The following is a 20,468-nucleotide window of genomic DNA, read 5'->3' as shown; positions in this document are numbered from 1 at the left end:
TAAGGAAGTTAGATGAGACGAAAATTGAAAAAAAAAAATCCAAAGGACTTTACATGCAAAATGTTTCTAAAAGACTTGAAGATTATTTCCATGACACTAGAAGATTTGACAAGGAGTTAAAGCCATTGGACCCTTTCGGTTCAGAAAAAAAATAAAAGTTCACAGATTTACAAATAACTTACAGGGTTTACAGAAGGCAATGGTGAAAGACATCTCTTGAAATATTATTCCATGAAATGCTTTACTTTTTGAGAAAACAGCAAAACAATACAAATTCGCGTTAACGAGAATTACGGATTTATTTTAAACACATGTCATTACACGGCGAAACGCGCAGAAACAAGGGTGGGTTTTTCCGTTATTTTCTCCCGACTCTAATAACCGATTGAGCCTAAATGTTCACAGGTTTGTTATTTGATATAGAAGTTGTGGTACACAAAGTGTGGGCCTTGGACAACACTGTTTACAGAAAGGGTCCAATGGCTTTAAGTGCACACTTGGAGCATGTATGCAGCCAAAACATTTCTTCTTTGTTTCTAATAACATTTACAAGTAATGTGACTATGAGAATTCCAGACATTAGCTGAGAAAATATCAACACCTACATCACAAACGGAATCAGTCTTGTCAAGAGATATTGTCATCAAATTGTAATCAAAATTAACAAACCATTTACATCTCAAAGTTGTAATGATTTGGAGTTGAACAAAGAATAATCTACAATTGTAATAGTTGAATCTGCAACCTCCAGATTCACATGCCAGGATCGAAATGTAGACTTGGACCGTACATGCACTTTGCACGTGTGTTTACTCAACGCGTTACAGGCAAAGTCTGCCTCGATTGACGTCACAAAAGGGGTAGGCTGAGTCAGCCCCCCAAACAACTTTATATATTTTTAAACATATAAATTGTGACAAACTATTACTAACAAAATTGTTTTATTGTCCATAAGCATATACTCTTATGTTTGAAAGGACAAACAAATCTATTTCCAGGTGACTTTAATGGGGATATTATGTGGTAAAAGGAGAAGCGAAACGTTATTGTGCAATTTCAAATCTTGAATAATGTTTTTGATTTCACATTGCGATTACGTTTTTTTAGATTCAATAATGAACTGAAAATGTTTAAAATAATGTAAATTGGGACAATCTAGATGTTCTGTATATAATTATTTGATCAGGGTGGATTATGAGAGTTTGAATCTGTGTACATGAAGGCATATATATTACTTAAATCTTATGGGTACCTGGTTTGAACAAAAGATAGTCCTCGAAAAGCCAGTTTAGTTTAAATAACTCTGTTCAATTCGGGCAAGGAACAAAACAAAATCTCTGTTTTCTGCTCTCTTTATTCAAATCATCCTCAGGAAGACTTTAAAGACACTGGACACCTTTGGTAACTGTCATCGACCAGTATTACCACTTGGTGTATCCCACCATGCATAAACGAACAAACTTGGTCTCGATTGGTCATCAAAGTTGCAAGAGAATAATGAAAGAAAAAACACCCTTATTGCACAATTTTGTTTGCTTTCAAATGCATAATAAAAAGCTTCAGCTGAAGTATTCGAGTGAGAAATTACTTCTTTCTCAAAAACTACGTAACCTCAGAGGGAGCCGTTTCTCACAACGTTGTACACTATCGACAGCTCTCCATTGCTCGCTACCAAGTCACTTTTTGTGCTAACAATTATTTAGAGTAATTACCAATAGTGTCCAGTGCCCCCTCCCCCCAGGATTATGTTGGCTTGGTATTGACCTTTGACCTGATACTGTGCCCCCCCACCCTGAAGGATGTTGGCTTGGTACTGACCTTTGACCTGATACTGTGCCCCCCCCCCCCACCCTGAAGGATTATGTTGGCTTGGTACTGACCTTTGACCTGATACTGTGCCCCCAGTAGGATCATATTAGCCGTAGCAAGGTCAATCAGAATCTCCAGTCGGCCAGCGTGTGTTGACAGCTCATCGGTGTTGGTCAATGGAGACATCTTCTCAAAAGCAAAGTCTGCATTTGGAATCAGCTCAAAGTATTCACTACTTAGGTCACAAACCTGCAAGACAATATCAATATGCAATTCAAGACCAAGTCCAGGTTTGGTGGTAATTCAAAAACACACTATCTCAATCTGATTATGATTTCAGACCTGGGCGATATTTCATGGCTCTATGGTACGCAAAGAATCGGCTCTTACTGAAGCAGGGAATTCCTAGCTTACATCAAGCGTATTTCACAGGTTAGCAGGGAATTTTTGCTTGTGCGCATGCATACTCCACATAACTAGGCATTCTTTACTTATTTGCACCGCAGTGAAGATGTGGTTACTCTAATCTTCACATTGCTTCAAGAGTTTGAGTTAGGCATAGGATTTGGATTAGGATTAGGGACTGATCTGAGATTAAGACTTGTTATTCTCACCTTCTCCATATCAGCTTGCTGCTGATTGATATTACTGGATGCGCTTCGCTGATCTTCTTCACATTTCTTAATCAGCTTACTGTGAAGAAACAAAAAAACCTCATTGTATTCTATTCATTTTCCTGCCATAATAATGGCGTCTTATATAGCGTTCATTTCCGTCACTCAGTGGTGCTCAAGGCCCTTGTTATACAGTATTTTCCTGCAAGGTATGTGGTACTATGGTTGTAATGGTTTACAAGGTGCTGTGATGCATTATGCTGCAAATTTAAATTCAAGATTTGAAATGTATTTAATGTTCAGTACCTTTCAGAAGTATAAAATACAATAAAGGCAGAAAACAAAGAAATGAAGCTTTACTGCACCCGATTTTTTCCAGAACTTCTTTGGCCTTTAACAGAACATCTCTAGAGATGAAGTTTCCGAGGCCGATTAATGTTGTGTCGATTCCTGACTCTGATAAGCCTCTTGATAGTAACTCTGGTTTGATCTGATGGCAATAATTCAAATAGAGAGTTAATTAAGGACTAGCAGGAAGAACTAAACATTGGTTCATTCAATAATACAATAAGGTTAGGTTTGGGGTAGCACCATGTGTAAATCATAAGTAGTGCTGGTTTTATAATAATAGTAGTAATAGTTGTGGTTCTTATATATAGCGCACATGTCAGTCACCCAGTGACGTTCCTGTCACCCAGTGACGTTCCTGGCACTGTAACATACAGTATTTCCTGCCAGATGTGGGACGTCGTTTGAATCATGAGACCTAATTCTGATAGCACCATGTAATGTTATGCTTTGATCTCCAGAAGTCATTCAGAGCAAACTGATCGAACTGTTGAGTTGTCAATCACCGGTTCTAGTGGATGATACCCATGCCTTTATGGGTTGGACTGTGAATGAAATAACCTTGTTTTAGCCCCATGAGTAGGTGGCAACATATCCCTGGTGACAGTTAAGTGTTGCCCTCAGCTTGAAGTTGCCCTCACCTTGAAGTGGCCGTCTGTGGCCTTGTGATGTAAGAAGATCTCTCATAAAAACTAAAACTAAATTCACTATGGTCTGCATCTTAATCTTGATTGTGAAGACATTTGTAAGATAATCTGCCAAACAACTCCTGCAAATAAGAAGCCCACATATCTAGGTAATTAAGACATCGATGTAGCAACTCTAACTCACCAGTTCCTTGATGATGCCTTGTACAGATGGAGGTAACTTAGATGGGATCGTTGAGTCAAAGTTAAACTGAAACTTCTTGAGAATGTTTTTTCTTTTTGCTCTCCATCGATCCTTTCTACATAACTGGTACTTCTTAGGCTCCTTCTGGAAACTGATCACGAAAAACAGGATTTGAGTTTTAAAGATTACAGGGCGAGTGTTCCCCATCAACTACATGTACATAATTCTTTTCCATTTTTGATAAGAAAAATTCAAAAATATTTTGTGAACCACCGTCTTATGGAATATGTGTTGACTTCCAATTGCATTTGTTTGTTTTTCTGTCTGATTATCCCTCTGACAAGGCTAGGTTTTTAATCCAAAGCTAGAACTACTCCTTGATTGATGTTTATAAAATATCATTGTCCCTTATGACTGAAGGGCCTTGCCCTGAAAGACTGCATTGCCACCCATATACCATCTAGGGAAGGCTTACGATCGAGCTGGGACGGTACTCGTCTTTCCATCCCAAAAGGGGATAGGCGATGGGTCGTTCAGTGTTTTCTGGCCAACTCTCTGGAACACATTACCACCCACCCTAAGATCCTCTCCCAACAGTTTTTGCTTTCAAACGCAACCTCAAAACTTGTTTGTTTTAGTGTATTATAATTGCTATTGTTTGTGTGTAAAGCGCATTAATCATTTTTGGGGGGAATTGCGCTATAAAAGAGCTGGTTTAATTTATGTTCATCTTAATCATCTAGACATGACTTACTCTTTGACATTGCCCCATTCATTGCCAGTTTTTGATTTGAAGATCTTCTGGAATTCTTTGATTGCTTCTTCTTTGGAAGTGAATGGCGTCTTCTGGTATTGGCCGATATCCCCGATCCGACCCCACTCTGTGAATAGTAAGATCATATCCTTGCCTGTTTGATGAATAATCTAAGAAGAAACAAAGAAATGAAGGAATAAGTGCATAGGTTAAAGTTGTAATAAACAAATCACTAAACAGTATGCAAACTTTGTGGAGACCGAGTATACTCTTTTCCTGCGTTTACTCTCTTCCTTTTATTCTAATCAGTCTACAAAATAAAAATGGGTCATTCATTAATAACAACAAGTCCATAGTGGTGATGATTAAACTGATGAGGGTCCCGGTCATGTGATAAAGGGGCAGTAGGGGCGGGGCCTTTATCGCGCTGCAAGGGCCCGTGTTTAAGAACAAGACACCACTCTTGTATTCATAAATATGTTCTGTTATAATCACCTCAAAACTTTTTAATATTGAGAACAAATCTGACAGTTAAACCCAAGCTTGCCTTGAATATTTCTTGAGTTTCTATCAATTTTGAGCTCAAAGTAGCTCCTTGCGCAAGTTTGAACTTGTGTGCTTAAGTTTCCAACTATCTCATGCAAGTTTCAAACTAGCGCACAAAACAAGTAATTTGCGTGCTGCGCCCAATCTTCTAGTTGCGCCCTCTTTTGACTTATTCTCCTCAGGTCATTTTTGAACATTCCTCACAATATTTATATTGCACGTTCAACCATGGACATGTGATCTCCTCTTGACCAAGTACAATGGATGAACTGTCCCAGTTATTCATAAACTTTGCCCCTTTTCGAAACCTCGGCTTCCGTTCCAGATTCAGCTCAGGCTAGCATGGCCCCGCGGTTGTTTTGACAATATTGCTCGTGCTTTGCGTCATGCTCCAGGGCCTTTAGACGAGAGGACGGAGCCTGAAGCCGAATCAAAAGCCGTGGATTCGGAAAAAAGGCCTTAAACAAACCACTTTGTCTACTTATTGCTAATTTCTTACCTGCATAATATAGAAGTTGTTCATACCATACGGACCACTCTTGACATCTACTTTAGTCATCGTTACATCATATGGAATGTCTTGCTCTTCATCCATCAACACCACACTAAAAAGCAAAATGGGATTTCAACATTAATCTCTTAATTTGTTGAATATTTGAAGAGTGTTATGGCCGAGTGGTTAAGAGCATCAAATTCAAGTTCTGGTGCTGATTCACCGGAGTGTGGGTTCGAATCCCGGTCGTGACACTTGTGCCCTTGAGCAAGATACTTTACTATAATTGCTTCTCTTGACCCAGGGGTATAAATGGGTACCTGCGAGGGTAGAGGTTGATATTGTGAATGAAAAAGTCTTTGGAGCGATATAAACTGTTGCCCAGGTTGTATACTCCCCAGGGAGCTGAGAAACATAAAAGGGATGTTATTGGCCCTATGACCAGGGCACTAATGTAAAGCGCATTGATACGGTTATTGTAAAATGTGCTTTATAAGAATTAGTTGTTATCATTATTGAGCTGTGCAATAAATGACTTAACTATGTGGTGGTGCTCTACTAACTGAGACATCTCGCCCCTCTAACAGTATTCACGGTTAAAGTGGTGATCATGTAAAGTGGTAGAATGTTTGGACGACAACCAGGTATTTTGGGTAAACATGACATCATTAGTGCAGAGTTTTATTCTTATTCATAGAGGACAACAATCATACAATCATAGAGGGATATGATCACATAGTTATAAGGGGATTGAATCAACCCCCAACCTTTGACCTTTGACCTACCCATCCTCCTCCCAACATTTAACCTGCCCTCCGTCCTCCCCAACCTCTGTCCTCCCCAACCTCCTCCCTCCCCAACCTTTGACCTTTGACCTACCCACCCTCCCCCCAACATTTAACCTGCCCTCCCTCCCTCCCTAATCTTTGACCTTTAACCTACCCTCCTTCTGTTATTCCAGACATCTTGTTAACCACAGCTTTCTCCTTCTCATCTTTAGCTTCACTGGTGGTGTCTTTGTTCTCTGATTCAAGTAACTTCAGCATAGCCTGGGCATCTGCTTCAAAGTCTGGCTTTTGTGTTGGGAAGTTCAAACCATCGGTCCATGCATGTAGGACAGGTTTGGGTAACACCTTCATAAACAAATTCAAGACGATTTCAAAACAATTTTACATAAAGGCTTTCCAATGGTTTAACTGCGCTTTGAAACGCCTGTGGAAAGCGCTTAACAAATGTTATTTATTATTATTATTATTTAAAAAGACTGTAATCAAATATAAGTCATTCAAATCTGTAAATGACAATGAGAAAGCAGGGGGTGTCCTAACTGAGTTTGAGTGACAAAACAGACAATGGCTGAAAAAAACCAAAAACGTCTTTTTGACTGAATATAATATTGCGAGAGTAATACAAAAAGTTTTCTTTTTAATGCTGAATCAAGCTGGTACCAATTTCAATAGACCTGCTTAGCGCAAAAAACATCTAAGCAAAACAAAAGTATGCTTACCAGAATGAGGCCAATTAGCCAAAATACTCTAGCCGTAATTTCTAGAGTTCTGTGAACAAATTCACAGGCATAATCCTTGGGTGGTATTAGAACCCTAGACTGTTGCAACTCTAAAAATGGATTTTAATATAAGATTCAAACTGCCTCTAGCTACCGGGCAATCTTGGTGGTCTAGTTGGTAAGACACTGCTCTAGAATTGCAAAGCTCTTTGGTTATAATCCCACCCAAGTAACATGCCTGTGAGGTTTATTTGACAGAGCTCATGAAAGTGCACAGTATACAGTGCTAACACACATCGGTGTATATGGCTAAAACCAAATTGAATATACTAGAGAATGAGAGATTGTATTTCTTACCCAGTTAGCTTCCTTGATACCTTGCAATCTCTGCAAAGCAATAGCCATCTTCCTTGAGCGTGTCTCCATAGTGTAATCTAATGGTATCTTTCCCTGTTTATCTTGTAACGTGACCTTAGCACCCAGCATGACTAATAGCTCCAATAACTCATCATTCTCATAGGTACCAAAGATATTAGTCTTCATCATGTGATGAATGGCCGTTTGTTTGGAGGAGTCCACAGCATTCAGATCCAAGTTACTGGTCATCGGGAATTTCTCCTTCTTCGTTGGCTCTTTCTTTTTCTTTGCTAAATTTGGAATGAGTTCAGAATGATTCAGAAAAATTAATGTTTAAAATAAGAAAGAAAACCTTTTATGGCAAGCTGCAACAAAACATGGTACAAAAAGGGACAAATTAGTTGTTATTATTATTATTATAATTATTATTACTAGTTAAGGTACATGAACAAAAATAAATTTACATGAGAGTAAATTTATTCTTCACTTAAAGCGCGAAGGTTGTGCTTAGCATCATTGTTATGCTTAAGTAGCTTTACGAAATTGGGTCCAGAACTTCACTCTCTTAAGCCCAACTGTCATAAGATCCAAGCTTCCTCCCTGGTTTTTCCTTTTACCTTTCGCAGCTGCGCCATCATCTTCAGAACCGGTTTCCGATCCATCCTCCTCTTCTTCATCTTCATCTTCATCTTCATAATCATCCTCACTACTTGCATCTTCTGGTTCTACGTAGGTACCTGATTCTAAAGTAAACAAAAGATAAGATTGATTTAGGATGGGATGATTACGTTCAAGTCAATTGCTCCTGCTGTGTCAGTCAATGGTCTCCTTTAAAAGCACTGGACACTATTGGTAATTCTCAAAATACTGGTCAAGTTTGTCCGCTATTTTTACATACTTTGGAAATCAATTTCCAAGACAAGCAATGATGGATTAGGAACTGCCTCTAGATACCAGCAAATCTCAGTGGTCTAGTTGGCAAAACACTGCTCTAGAATTGGTTCCAATCCCACCCGAGTAATATGCCTGTGATTTTGTCACAGAACTCACTACTGAGTATTCAGTGCTAACACACATAGGTGTATATGGGTAAAACCAAAATGAATACAAATACATACAATGACATACTTAGGAAATAAAATTCATGACATATAAATATTGGATTACTTTTTTGTTCCCAGACATTGGTAGCCCAGAGAGACAACGTCTGTTTCTTGGGTTGATGACGTTTTTTACTCTCTTTTGTTGGATCAAAATCAAAGTTGAGTAGCAGCTTGACGAGGTCAATCTCATTCTGAAAGGATAAAATAGAAAACATGATTAAACGAAATCTTCGTGGTCAAAGAACTTTACACGATGGGGTCCAAAGGTGAGGCACGAAGAAAAACCCACTGAGCCAACCTGGCTGCCTTAAACAAGTAAGGTTTGCTGTAACAAACTGTACACAAATCTCCATTATAAGTTGCAGTTTTGAAGTTAGAGTTGTTAAACCAACAGTTAATTTCTGAAGAGAGCGTTTGTGTCATGGTGTTAATGCAAACCTTACTAAATGATCACAGTTTATTCTGGTTGGTTAAATTTCAAAGATACTGACAACAATGTGCCCTTGATCAAGGCACTTAACCAAAATTGCTTTGAAGCAAATTGGAAGGAAGTGCATTCTACTCTAGCAGCCAGGCACCTAGTGGATGAAACCCAAGTCTACATCGTTCAGACAGGGGATAACCATGTCATAGCCCAAGGAGAAGGAAGCAATGAACCCCTAGTGACCGACCTGGATCAGTTAAGTGTAGCCCTCCCCTGTGAAGTGGCTGACCGGCCTTGTGAGTTGGGCAACACCTCATAAAGTTTGTTTTATATAAAATGAAAAATAAAACACACAATAAAATCTCTTACCAGCTTGACAGCATGCATAAGAGGTGTCATCCCAGTATCATCCACATAGTTACAACTAGCACCATTCTTCAATAAGAACTGGCATGCCTCAAAGTTATTCAAGTAGATGTAGTGAATCAGAGGTGTCCGCATGGTGAATTTATCAACCGGTCCATGGTACCAAGCTTCTAGGGTATCTGCTGTGGTGTCATGCCGAGGTGAATGGGCACTGACGTTGGGGATGTTGGCACGTAGGTTCAGACTTGCATTGTGTTTCAGTAAGATTCTAGACACACACAAAAACAAAGTTTATTAAATACTTAGTGTCCTGATGTTTCGACCCTTCTCTTTTTGATAAGTGCACTGGGTTCTTTTACATGCGCTACACAACACATGGGACCAACGGCTTAACATCCCATCCAAAGGACGAAGCAATGGTGAATTGTCTTGCTGAAGGACACAAGTATCACTGATCTCGTACCTACACTCTGCTGATCAGAAACACCAAACCTCGATTTGGTGCTCTTATCCGCTCATCCATAATTACAAGAGAAATAAATGGTATTGATATTATTTGAAAATGAATCTTACTTGATAACATCCTCAGTCGACGAATCAAAACGAAGATTCCAGAAAACTGCTGCTGTAGGAGTGCGCCCTCTATGGTCCGCACAGTTCAAGCAGCTCTTGAAACCATTCGGATCTCTTTCTGAAATAGCAAAACAAAAACATACTTAAACAATTTAAAGAAATAAACCACACGGGAAACTGACTGGGTAAATTTTAACATCTGGTTGTCCTCCGTAGTCATAATGGGTCGATGCAGTAGGCTGCCAAAGGCACCCTTGCATGCCTGCCAGCCAAAGCCATTGTAGCTACGTCCTTTGCAATATAATTTTTCAGCTGCCAGTAAGGATGACTAGCCTCGCGAACTAAATGAAAATCATTTTGAGCAGTGTTGGTTTTGAGAAGAACTAATGGTTGACAACTCAACGTTTCGATCAGTATGCTCTGATCTTTCATGGTGTTACCACAAACCTGTCTTAGTTAATATTCTAAGTTTGCTGAACTAACCTGCAAAGAGTCTGCATAGGGCTACATTCTGATTAGCAGCGGCATAGTGAAGAGGAGTACAACCTTTGTCATCTCTAGCAAACAGCTTCAGACCTTGCTCAAACAGAGAGGATGCAATCTGAAATAGAAGTACATGTACACAAATTGAGTTCAATATAGGGTCGCTTTATAAAGAAAATACACATGCGGTCATTAGATTGATGTCAAGAGTTAAACAAATATAGGCTATCAATCAATAGAAAACTAAACAGGCACATGCATCTGTAACCTACCAGCTACCACACATTAAATCTAAACAATATTATTGGTACATGGTATTTCAATGCCCTAGCTTTAAGTAGGATTTGAAACTTTGTATAATGGAGATACAATCATCTGAGGTTTACAGAAACACTGTGTATTTCTTATGAGCTGTTGTGGTTATGTGTTATGCCCCTGTCTTGACCTTGTTGCCCTTTGGAAGTGCCCTATGCCAAATGAAAGAGGCCTTGCCTTATCAAAGATGACATTCCGAGCCTAGTTGTTAAACCACTAGTTCTTTTCAGAACCACCAAAGCTCATAAGAGATTGACTACACAGTGTCTATGCAAACATCACTTGCACTAGTTTTACACATCAATGCAACGGAATAAATAGTTCTAGTTTTATAAGAATCCACTATTATTGCATATCAATAGATAGCCTGTATGCTTCGTTTTTGAAAGAGCAAGGGCACCAAGGCATTTTCTCCTTGGTAACGGGCATCCTATTTCTACTGGAGCAGTTTAAGAGCACCAAGGCAATGACCAGGGGGCAATCACCTTTGTTGCCTCTGTGAAGTGTCAGGCCTGAAGCTAATACCGAGTACTATTACATAATAACAGGGAAAGTACACACAATATCAACAACTTGGTTCACTTAAAAGTTAAAACTTCACAAGCCATAGTTTCTTCACCTGTTCATAGTGACTTGACCAATTAGACGACACAGCATGCATTGATAAGATATGCAGTAATGATCGAGCTCTACGATTGGTCTCCTGAAGCTTCTGTGCATCTTTATGTTTGCGTATCATTGTACTTGCGAGCTGGAACTTCTGCGCTTCTAGAACAGCCTGTTGAGGTAATCAGACAAACACAAGTATTTACAACTTGTTGTCATGTAAAAAAATGTTTTACTAAGAAATGAGAAATGTGCCTAATTTTATAAAGTCTGTAAGCAACTTGAAAAGCACATACAAGTGTTGCTTAACAGAAACTAATACAAGCCCCCAACAAATAATTAAGTTAACATTGTTGCAGCTCGTGCCCATTCATTTTTTGCTTAGCAAAGATATTTGCTACGCAGTATTTTCAGCTGAACAGCTTTATGAAATTTGACGCTGGTTTGGTTTAATGACACTAGTTCTTTAATTGATTAAAGCTGAAGAGAAAAGCTGTGGACACTGTTGGTAATTACTCAAAATAATTATCAGCATAAAACCTCACTTGGTAATGAGTAATGGGGAGCTGTTGATAGTATAAAGCATTGTGAGAAACAGCTCCCTCTGAAATAAAGTAGTTTTTTAGAAAGAAGTAAGATTAGAAAATAAAAATATAAAATAAATGAAGACTTAAACTAAAACTAACCTGGACAATATTGATCTGAGATAAACCAAACTTCTGAAGTCTATCTGTCATAAAGACTAACCTTAACAATATTGATGTAAGATAAACCAAACTTCTGAAGTCTATCTGTCATAAAGATTAACCTGGACAATATTGATGTGAGATAAACCAAACTTCTGAAGTCTATCTGTCATAAAGACTAACCTGAACAATATTGATTTAAGATAAACCAAACTTCTGAAGTCTATCTGTCATAAAGACTAACCTGAACAATATTGATGTAAGATAAACCAAACTTCTGAAGTCTATCTGTCATAAAGACTAACCTGAACAATATTGATGAAAGATAAACCAAACTTCTGAAGTCTATCTGTCATAAAGACTAACCTGAACAATATTGATGTGAGATAAACCAAACTTCTGAAGTCTATCTGTCATAAAGACTAACCTGAACAATATTGATGTAAGATAAACCAAACTTCTGAAGTCTATCTGTCATAAAGACTAACCTGAACAATATTGATGTGAGATAAACCAAACTTCTGAAGTCTATCTGTCATAAAGACTAACCTGGACAATATTGATGTAAGATAAACCAAACTTCTGAAGTCGATCTGTCATGAGGTAGAGAACTCCTTGCCATCCTTCGGTCACTACAGCTTGAAAGAACGTTGCCTTGACTGGTGTGACTGGAGGTTTAATCAACGGCTTCCATTGCCAGTACTTCACTGTTGAGTCACTGTCTTTCTTAGTCTCTAACTCTTCAGGAACAAAGGTCACTGTGATGTTGATGTTGGCACCTTTCTGGATGAGCATAATGGCAACACTGTGGACAGACAGGATGGTTAGTGAAACAGATCTCATCCTTAAAATCCTGTATGGTTAGATAGCTTAGTCAGTAGAATGAGAGCAAGTTAAACTGGAGGTTGTTAGGTTCAAAATACCAAGTGAAAGTTTCCATGAGAAAGTATAATGACATCATCAAGAAGAAATCATAACAGTACTGTGTCATGTTTGGATAAGGGTTATAAACAGCTCCAGCTAGTCATTATAAACCGTTTAAACACCCCCATGTGACGCGCTCTCCACCAATAAGAATAGCGAAACTGCCTGGGCCATTTATGAATGCACATTTGTTAATACCTTCTTGCATTGATAGGTTTTAAAACAGATTCATGCAACAGAAGTTTCACAGAAGGTAAGTTTAACATGAATGAACAAAATAAGTTTGTAGCTTAGATTCCCTATAGTTTGATTGCAAGATTGACTATTTGTACTTACCTATCATTACCACCCAGAGCAGCCATAGCTAGAGGTGTGTTACCGTTACAGTCCTTCACGTTGTAATCTTTCACTCTCTACAAATCAATCAATAATAATAACAATAATTATGAAAGCAAGTTATAAAAAAGCGCATTTTACAATAATTGTATAAATGAGCCGGCATACAAAGTCTAGATTTCCTTAAAAATCTTAGCACCACGCAAAATTTTAATTGCTGATGCTCTACCAACCAATCCACCTAGGCCCTAACCCTAAGTTTGACGATATCTTTGTTAGGGAGGTGGGGGGGGGGGGGGTACACAGACAAATCAAATCCCCTTAAGGTGATCCCATTGTCTGGTTGTATCACTAAATTGGGTGTGACCCCTGATTTTATGAGAGTTTAAGGTTAAAGAATTTCTGACTGGCACCCCAAACAAAGATATTGTCAAACTAGGGAGACTGCCAACATATGGGTAACTAGCTCAGTTGGTAGAGCACTGGCACTTTCATCCAGATGACTCAGGTTCAAGTCAAGTTCAGTGCAAAGTTTATTATCAATATAAATAGAGGAAATAAGGCAGTGGTGGAAGAGTCTATACCCAAGTTTTATTCACCTCAATAATTTTCACTGATGAGATAGTAGCTCCTCTATAGGCAGCCCAATGCAATGGAGTCTGCCCAAACTTATCCTGTACGTTAACCTGTTGTCCTTTCATCGCTTCTAGAAGAATTGTCACTATCTCAATGGGATCAGTCTGGGTCCGGTCTCTATGTCTGTAAATATCAAAATAATAATAAAGGATCAGTCTGGGTCCGGTCTCTATGTCTGTTATATAGAAATAATAATAAAGGATTATTCTTAATCTCAATAGGATCAGTCTGGGTCCGGTCTCGATGTCTGTAAATATCAAAATAATAATAAAGGATCAGTCTGGGTCCGGTCTCTATGTCTGTAATATACAAATAATAAAAAAGGATTATTCTTAATCTCAATAGGATCAGTCTGGGTCCGGTCTCGATGTCTGTAAATATCAAAATAATAATAAAGGATCAGTCTGGGTCCGATCTCGATGTCTGTAAATATCAAAATAATAATAAAGGATCAGTCTGGGTCCGGTCTCTATGTCTGTTATATAGAAATAATAAAGGGTTATTCTTAATCTCAATAGGATCAGTTTGGGTCCGATCTCGATGTCTGTAAATATCAAAATAATAATAAAGGATCAGTCTGGGTCCGGTCTCTATGTCTGTGAATATCAAAATAATAATAAAGGATTATTCTTAATCTCAATAGGATCAGTTTGGGTCCGGTCTCTATGTCTGTAAATATCAAAATAATAATAAAAGATCAGTCTGGGTCCGGTCTCTATGTCTGTAATATACAAATAATAATAAAGGATTATTCTTAATCTCAATAGGATCAGTTTGGGTCCGGTCTCTATGTCTGTAAATATCAAAATAATAATAAAGGATCAGTCTGGGTCCGGTCTCTATGTCTGTAATATACAAATAATAATAAAGGATTATTCTTAATCTCAATAGGATCAGTCTGGGTCCGGTCTCGATGTCTGTTATATAGAAATAATAATAAAGAATTATTCTTAATCTCAATAGGATCAGTCTGGGTCCGGTCTCTATGTCTGTAATATAGAAATAATAATAAAGGATCATTCTTAATCTCAATAGGATCAGTCTGGGTCCGGTCTCTATGTCTGTAATATAGAAATAATAATAAAGGATTATTCTTAATCTCAATAGGATCAGTTTGGGAACGGTCTCCATGTCTGTGAATATCAGACTGTCATTTACAGTATTTCCTGCAAGGTATGTGGGACTACGTTTGAATTACAAGACCTACTCCTGTTAGTTTTCCTTGAGGTTTACAATTTGATATTTAAAATAACTTGTGGAAATTTACAATAGAATTTACTGAAATCATCAAGAAAGGGTTTACAAGGTGCTGTGTTGCAATATGCTGCCAATCAAACCAGGAACACCCCCTTAATAAGTGCACTTGGTTCTTTTACTTGCAATACACAACACACAGGACCAACAACTTTTTGTCCTATCCGAAGGCAGAAGCATCACACTCTTGCTTCAGGACACAGGTTTCACAGCTGGGACTTGAACCTACACTCTGCTGATCAGAAATACCAGAGTTTGAATCTGGTGTTCTTATCCACATGGCTATGACATAATGGGAAGGTAAACATAAATACAGATGTAGTGTGACTTACTTCTTCATTTTGACGAATGCATAGTGGAAAGGTAACCGTCCCCGCACGTCCTTAACAAAGACATTTGCTTTCTTCTCAATAAGGAATTCAGCTACCTCAGTAGTGACATCCGCAGTACCAGTGTCCATGTTAACAGAGTAGTGAAGAGGTGTACGTAGTTTAGAATCTACTGCATTCACATCAGCACCAGCTTGTAGAAGGACCTTTACAGTCTTCAAGATCTTACTCACATCTGGGGAAGTGGTCAGTTAAGAACATCCTTTCAGTTAATTTTTCTTCATTCAACTCCAAATTTATTTAACTTCACTGAAACACGATTTAAAACTTTGCATGGAGGAAAGGTTGTGGTAACACACCATGTGAATTCTTTTTTTTCATAGTGTTGGCACTTTGGTGTTTGCAAAATGTCCACAGATTTTCATTAAACTCACATGGTTTGAAGATAATCATAGTAGAAAGCTTCCCTTAAAATATTAAGTGCTGTAGTTTCTGAGAAAATTTTGTCACAGTTCTAGCATGTAAAACGTATTTACAAATTTTTGTCTCATTATTTTCAAACAGTGTCAGTTTTAATGTACATCTGTGGACATTGTGTTTTGTGTCCCACAAAAAGTACCCAAGCTCTTTAACTGCTCAACATTTCGTTCAGTTTGCTCTAATCATCTTCAGAAGAATGCTAGACTCTGTCGCTGCGCTGAATGCTGCTTGAGGGGATAAGCTGGTAGTTGGGGATAAGCTGGTAGTTGGGCTTGGCTAAGCGATACAAAATTACCTAGTCAGTTTCCCTTGTGGTTTTTACTAGAAATAAATAAAGATAAGAATCTCAAATGCAAATTTCCTGAGACCCTTCCCCTACTAAACCTACCTTCTCCTGTCATAGTCACATAGTGAAGAGCAGTCTTAGCACTCTTGCCATCTCTAGCACCTACTTTAGCTCCTTTTTCAACCAAGCTTGGGATGATATCATGAAGGCCAGTCCTACAACAGATATGCAAGGAAAATGTTAGCATAGTTCATTGTTAAGGATCTGTTCACACTTTTGTATCTAGTTGGTATTCCTTATACAGCTTAACTGTGACATCTCTGATCAAATTCGAGCGGTATGATCTTGGATTCTCAAGAACACGTAGCACCGCTGTTCATGTATCTTCAACCAGAATTATGATGGTATAGCACCATTTTGTACAGTGCTGTTCACAACTGATCCCTGATGAAAGGTGGTGTGTGATCCTGTACAAGTGTATTGTTATTGACAAAAGAAGGGGTTCGCATGGTGTTCCTGGTTAAATTGACAGCATGTTGCGCTACAGCATTTTGTAAACCATTACGTGGTGTTAAAGGTCTTATAATTCAAGCGTAGTCCCTCATACCTTGCAGGAAAATACTGAAGCCTTGAGTGCCACTAATGACCGATATGAGCGCTATATTAAATAGCTACCATTATTATTAAACAGATACTTACCTTGCTGCAAGTATAAGGGCAGTTGCTTTGTCTCCTTGTTTGTCTTTGGTGCACATGTTAACATCAGCTCCTGCATTGATCTGTTATAACAACAAACATGTAACAAATTTGATTAATAATGTCTGGATTTATATAGCACCAAATTACATAAGGATGCAAGGCGCTATGGAGAAAAGAGAGACTGAGTCTTGAGACCTTTTTTGAAGGACAGAACAATCCAAGCGACTTTAATGGGGACGGGAAGATCGAGAAGTGAAGGAGTTAAACTGTTTGAATTTGTGCCGTTAAAATTTGTATCACATTCTCATTTGCATTCGCATTCGCAGATAGTATGAACCGAGCTTACATTTGCTTTTCTGAGAACCCTTAGCTTCATAGCCAGAATAGATAAATAATAGATAATCATTAGAGTTGCCTCACAGAGCTTGGGTCTAATGTTATGATGAATCATCATCTAAATAAAAGAGCAATTTCTTACCAGTAGTTTTGCACTTTCTTGCCTCTTGTGTAGGATGGCTCTGTGTAGGGGTGTATATCCACCTTGGTCTTGTATGTCCAATTGAGGCTTAGCTTTAAGTAGTATGTTCAAAGCAGCTAGATTGTTGGACAGGGCCAGCAAATGAAGGGCACTCACCAGCTCTGAAAATGGGAAATAAAACACATTCAAATGGTCTTATATTCAATTAATCAATCATCAGCCATTAATAGAGCGCCAAAATCCAAAGGCGCTGAGGCACAGTTGAATGGAAAGCCTGCTGGAACAGGTGAGCTTTAAGGAGTGTCTTGAATGAGGTGAGTGAGCTGGCATTTCTGATCTGTGTAGGAAGCTTATTCCACATTTTGAGGCCATATACAGAGAATGATCTCTCTGCGAAAGTTGAAAAGCGAGTTCTTGGCACAACAAAAAGGGAGCATGACGTAGACGAATGAAGATGTCTCGTTGAGATCTCAATTCGATCAGGATCATAACTTTGAAGATGATTCTGTGAGTGATGGGAAGCCAATGTAGGTTGAATAGACGAGGACTGATAAATCCTATTTGAGTATTTAGAATCAATCTTGCAGCATTCTTTTGAACATTATAAAGCCTTTTTTCCAGGTTCATGTTGATGCCAGTTAAGACATTCTCCTACAACACAGTCTCATTGATAAGTCATTGTACCCAAATAAGACAAACTAAACCAGCCAAATCTCAGTAGTCAGCTATTGAGTAATTGTCTACTCACCATACTCTCTTGACTCTGTCTGGCCAGTCTTTCTCTTCTCAACTACTGCATTTACATCGGATTTAGCGATATCAATTAGTGCCTAACAGTAGGAATGGAATAGGGGAGGGGAAAGACAGAAGAGAATCTTGCTAAATCAACTCCCCTCAATTGAATTTATTTAACTACGTCTTATCATTCTAAAATGTTTTTGTAACCTTGTTTTATCTAATATGATAGAAACTCCCTGCAAAACTTAATATCTTTGTGCCTAAGGTATAAATGGGTACCTGCGAGGGTAGCGGTTGATATTGTGTATAAAAAAGCTTTTGGAACCCTATGGCAGCTCGGGGCTGTATACTCCCAAGGAAGCTGAGAAAGATTAAAGGAATGTTATAGACCCAATAATAATAATATTAATAATAATAATAATAGTAATAATAAGACTTGTAATGCGCATGTATCCACCCTTCTGGGTGTTCAAGGCGCACTAATGTAAAGCATGTTGATACGGTTATTGTAAAATGGTATCATAATTATTATTATTGACTGTCCATCTAGGATTGTGTTAGGCAGATGACACAAAAGTACTTTACATAGTATTTACAATATGGATTAATATTGCATGAACAGTTATTTAGTGCCTTACCCCAAGCATGCTGAGTACATTCGCTGGGTTATCCTTGTTCTGCAATAATAAGAAGACATTGGATAAACTTCAAATAAAGATGAGAACTTTGCAAATAAATCTAACTAGTAGTATCAGGTATTTTTGTATGGGATATCGTCAAACTCACAGGGATGGACCGCACTTCAAGGTGAACTTATTTGGTGTAAATGAACATTCCTGAGAATTGGTTTGCAGGCCTGGGGTTGATTTCACAAACTATGGACTAGTCCTAAGAGATATTAAAAACGTAAGGCTAGTCCTAAGTTAGGAGGAGTAACTTGTCTTAACTTGAGATAAGCCTAGTCTTAACTCTTTGTAAAATCCAGCCCAGGTGTTCATCCTTATTCTAAACTCAGAACCACAGGAATGTTACACTTCAGGAGGTTTAGAGATTCAGCTCATGAGTACAAAGCTAAAGGTTTTGACATAATGAGAAGTTATTTTCTTCCTTTGAAGTACAAAGCCTACACAAATTTTTCTTCATTTTGTTCTGGTGCTATAAGACAGAAGATAACATGAAATGAGTTGTGTTTCTAGTACGGTATACATACGCTAGCATTCTTGATGATACATCTTAGCAGTGGTGTACATCCTTGCCCATCTGTTGTCTTAGCTGCTTCTTCTAACGTTGTCAAGGATTTCTTGGTAGCTGAGTCATCATCCATCGAGTCATCTGGTTTCTGTTTGTCCAACTGTATCAAGATAAAACACAATTCATTCAGACTGTCATCAAATTTGGATTGATAGAAATGGAGACCTAACCTGTACTGGTCCCAATTTCACAGAGCTGCTTAAGCCCCAAATGCAGCTTAGCATGACAATATTTTGCTTACCAGAAAAAGGTTACCAGATAAAATATCATAACCCATGTACCATATGGCCTGGTAATCTGCTCAATTCTACTTAGCACAAACTTGATAAGCTTCATTATCTGCTTAAACTAAGAATGTCCAAATTGCTTTAGGTGTTTTGCTGAATGTATCAGTCAAAATCAAATAGGAACAAAACAAATTTATAATCAATATAAAAGAAATTAGACAAGTGTTGAATAAATTCCAATGTTTATTTTTATCTCATTGACAACTTGCTACGTTGCAGAAGTGTCTTGCCTGCTGATAATATAGTGGTATAAGTGTAGGAAAGCGATTGAAAGAGCGTGATTCCATTACAGTTTGAGGATGAGGCGGCCACGGACACAAGTCTTTGCCAAATGATGATGATGATGATAATATAAAACAAATTGTACATGAACAAATAACTGATGTATAATATTGAAACATCTTACCGTTTTGGCAATAATTGGTAGTAGGACTCCCATATCATTATGACTACAGTGTGTTGCCATGACATGGAGTGCATTGGTTTGATTAGTACCCACATCAAAGGAGAGGCTGCAGCCTTTATTCAAGAACAGCTTGACTAGCTCCATACTGAAGTTAGTCTGTAAGAAGAATAAAAACAGTTTAATAGATGGAAACTTGCATATGGGATAAAGCTTATTACTCAGAAACCCAAGTAATATGCCTGTGATTTCTTTTCACAGAGCTTGGGAAATAAATCAATTTTCATTCATTACTCTTGGTTGACTTGCTGTCTAAGATTATGAGTTGTACAAACTGACATTGTGAATTAACAACGGTCATATAACAACGGCAATATTATGAACAATGCAATATCCTGATGAATTATACAACAGATAAGTTACAATTCCTGGGCTGTTCACACTGGATCTAAAATGGTTCAAGTTATCCATTTGCTCAGTTTGATTACCCAAATCAATCCATGGCTTTCACAGACCTATGTTGATAGGGGTGTGTTACCAGACTACGCAACT

The 20,468-nt window shown here is 38.2% G+C and overlaps 1 protein-coding gene across 3 annotated transcripts in view; it reads right to left on the bottom strand.

The window, feature by feature from the left end:
- LOC139941635 (poly [ADP-ribose] polymerase tankyrase-like) overlaps positions 1-20,468 on the bottom strand; it is a 49,345-nt gene that overhangs the window by 10,409 nt on the left and 18,468 nt on the right. For all 3 annotated transcript variants that reach the window (XM_071938224.1, XM_071938240.1, XM_071938231.1), the window contains exons 20-44: positions 19,920-20,075; positions 19,186-19,326; positions 18,614-18,652; positions 17,986-18,067; positions 17,238-17,398; positions 16,760-16,839; positions 16,163-16,275; positions 15,298-15,529; positions 13,675-13,834; positions 13,076-13,152; positions 12,365-12,620; positions 11,143-11,301; positions 10,209-10,326; positions 9,726-9,843; positions 9,156-9,420; positions 8,427-8,553; positions 7,877-8,002; positions 7,260-7,549; positions 6,338-6,528; positions 5,402-5,507; positions 4,357-4,526; positions 3,603-3,753; positions 2,789-2,913; positions 2,424-2,502; positions 1,881-2,058 (exon numbers count right to left, since the gene is read on the bottom strand). In XM_071938224.1, the coding sequence (XP_071794325.1) occupies positions 1,881-2,058; positions 2,424-2,502; positions 2,789-2,913; positions 3,603-3,753; positions 4,357-4,526; positions 5,402-5,507; positions 6,338-6,528; positions 7,260-7,549; positions 7,877-8,002; positions 8,427-8,553; positions 9,156-9,420; positions 9,726-9,843; positions 10,209-10,326; positions 11,143-11,301; positions 12,365-12,620; positions 13,076-13,152; positions 13,675-13,834; positions 15,298-15,529; positions 16,163-16,275; positions 16,760-16,839; positions 17,238-17,398; positions 17,986-18,067; positions 18,614-18,652; positions 19,186-19,326; positions 19,920-20,075 (3,700 nt within the window). The remainder of the gene's footprint in view (positions 1-1,880; positions 2,059-2,423; positions 2,503-2,788; positions 2,914-3,602; positions 3,754-4,356; positions 4,527-5,401; positions 5,508-6,337; positions 6,529-7,259; positions 7,550-7,876; positions 8,003-8,426; positions 8,554-9,155; positions 9,421-9,725; positions 9,844-10,208; positions 10,327-11,142; positions 11,302-12,364; positions 12,621-13,075; positions 13,153-13,674; positions 13,835-15,297; positions 15,530-16,162; positions 16,276-16,759; positions 16,840-17,237; positions 17,399-17,985; positions 18,068-18,613; positions 18,653-19,185; positions 19,327-19,919; positions 20,076-20,468) is intronic.

Source organism: Asterias amurensis, chromosome 1, assembly GCF_032118995.1.
Source record: "Asterias amurensis chromosome 1, ASM3211899v1".
Taxonomy (NCBI): domain Eukaryota; kingdom Metazoa; phylum Echinodermata; class Asteroidea; order Forcipulatida; family Asteriidae; genus Asterias; species Asterias amurensis.
The sequence above is the reverse complement of the archived record's forward strand: the minus strand, read 5'-3'. Positions and strand labels throughout refer to the sequence as shown.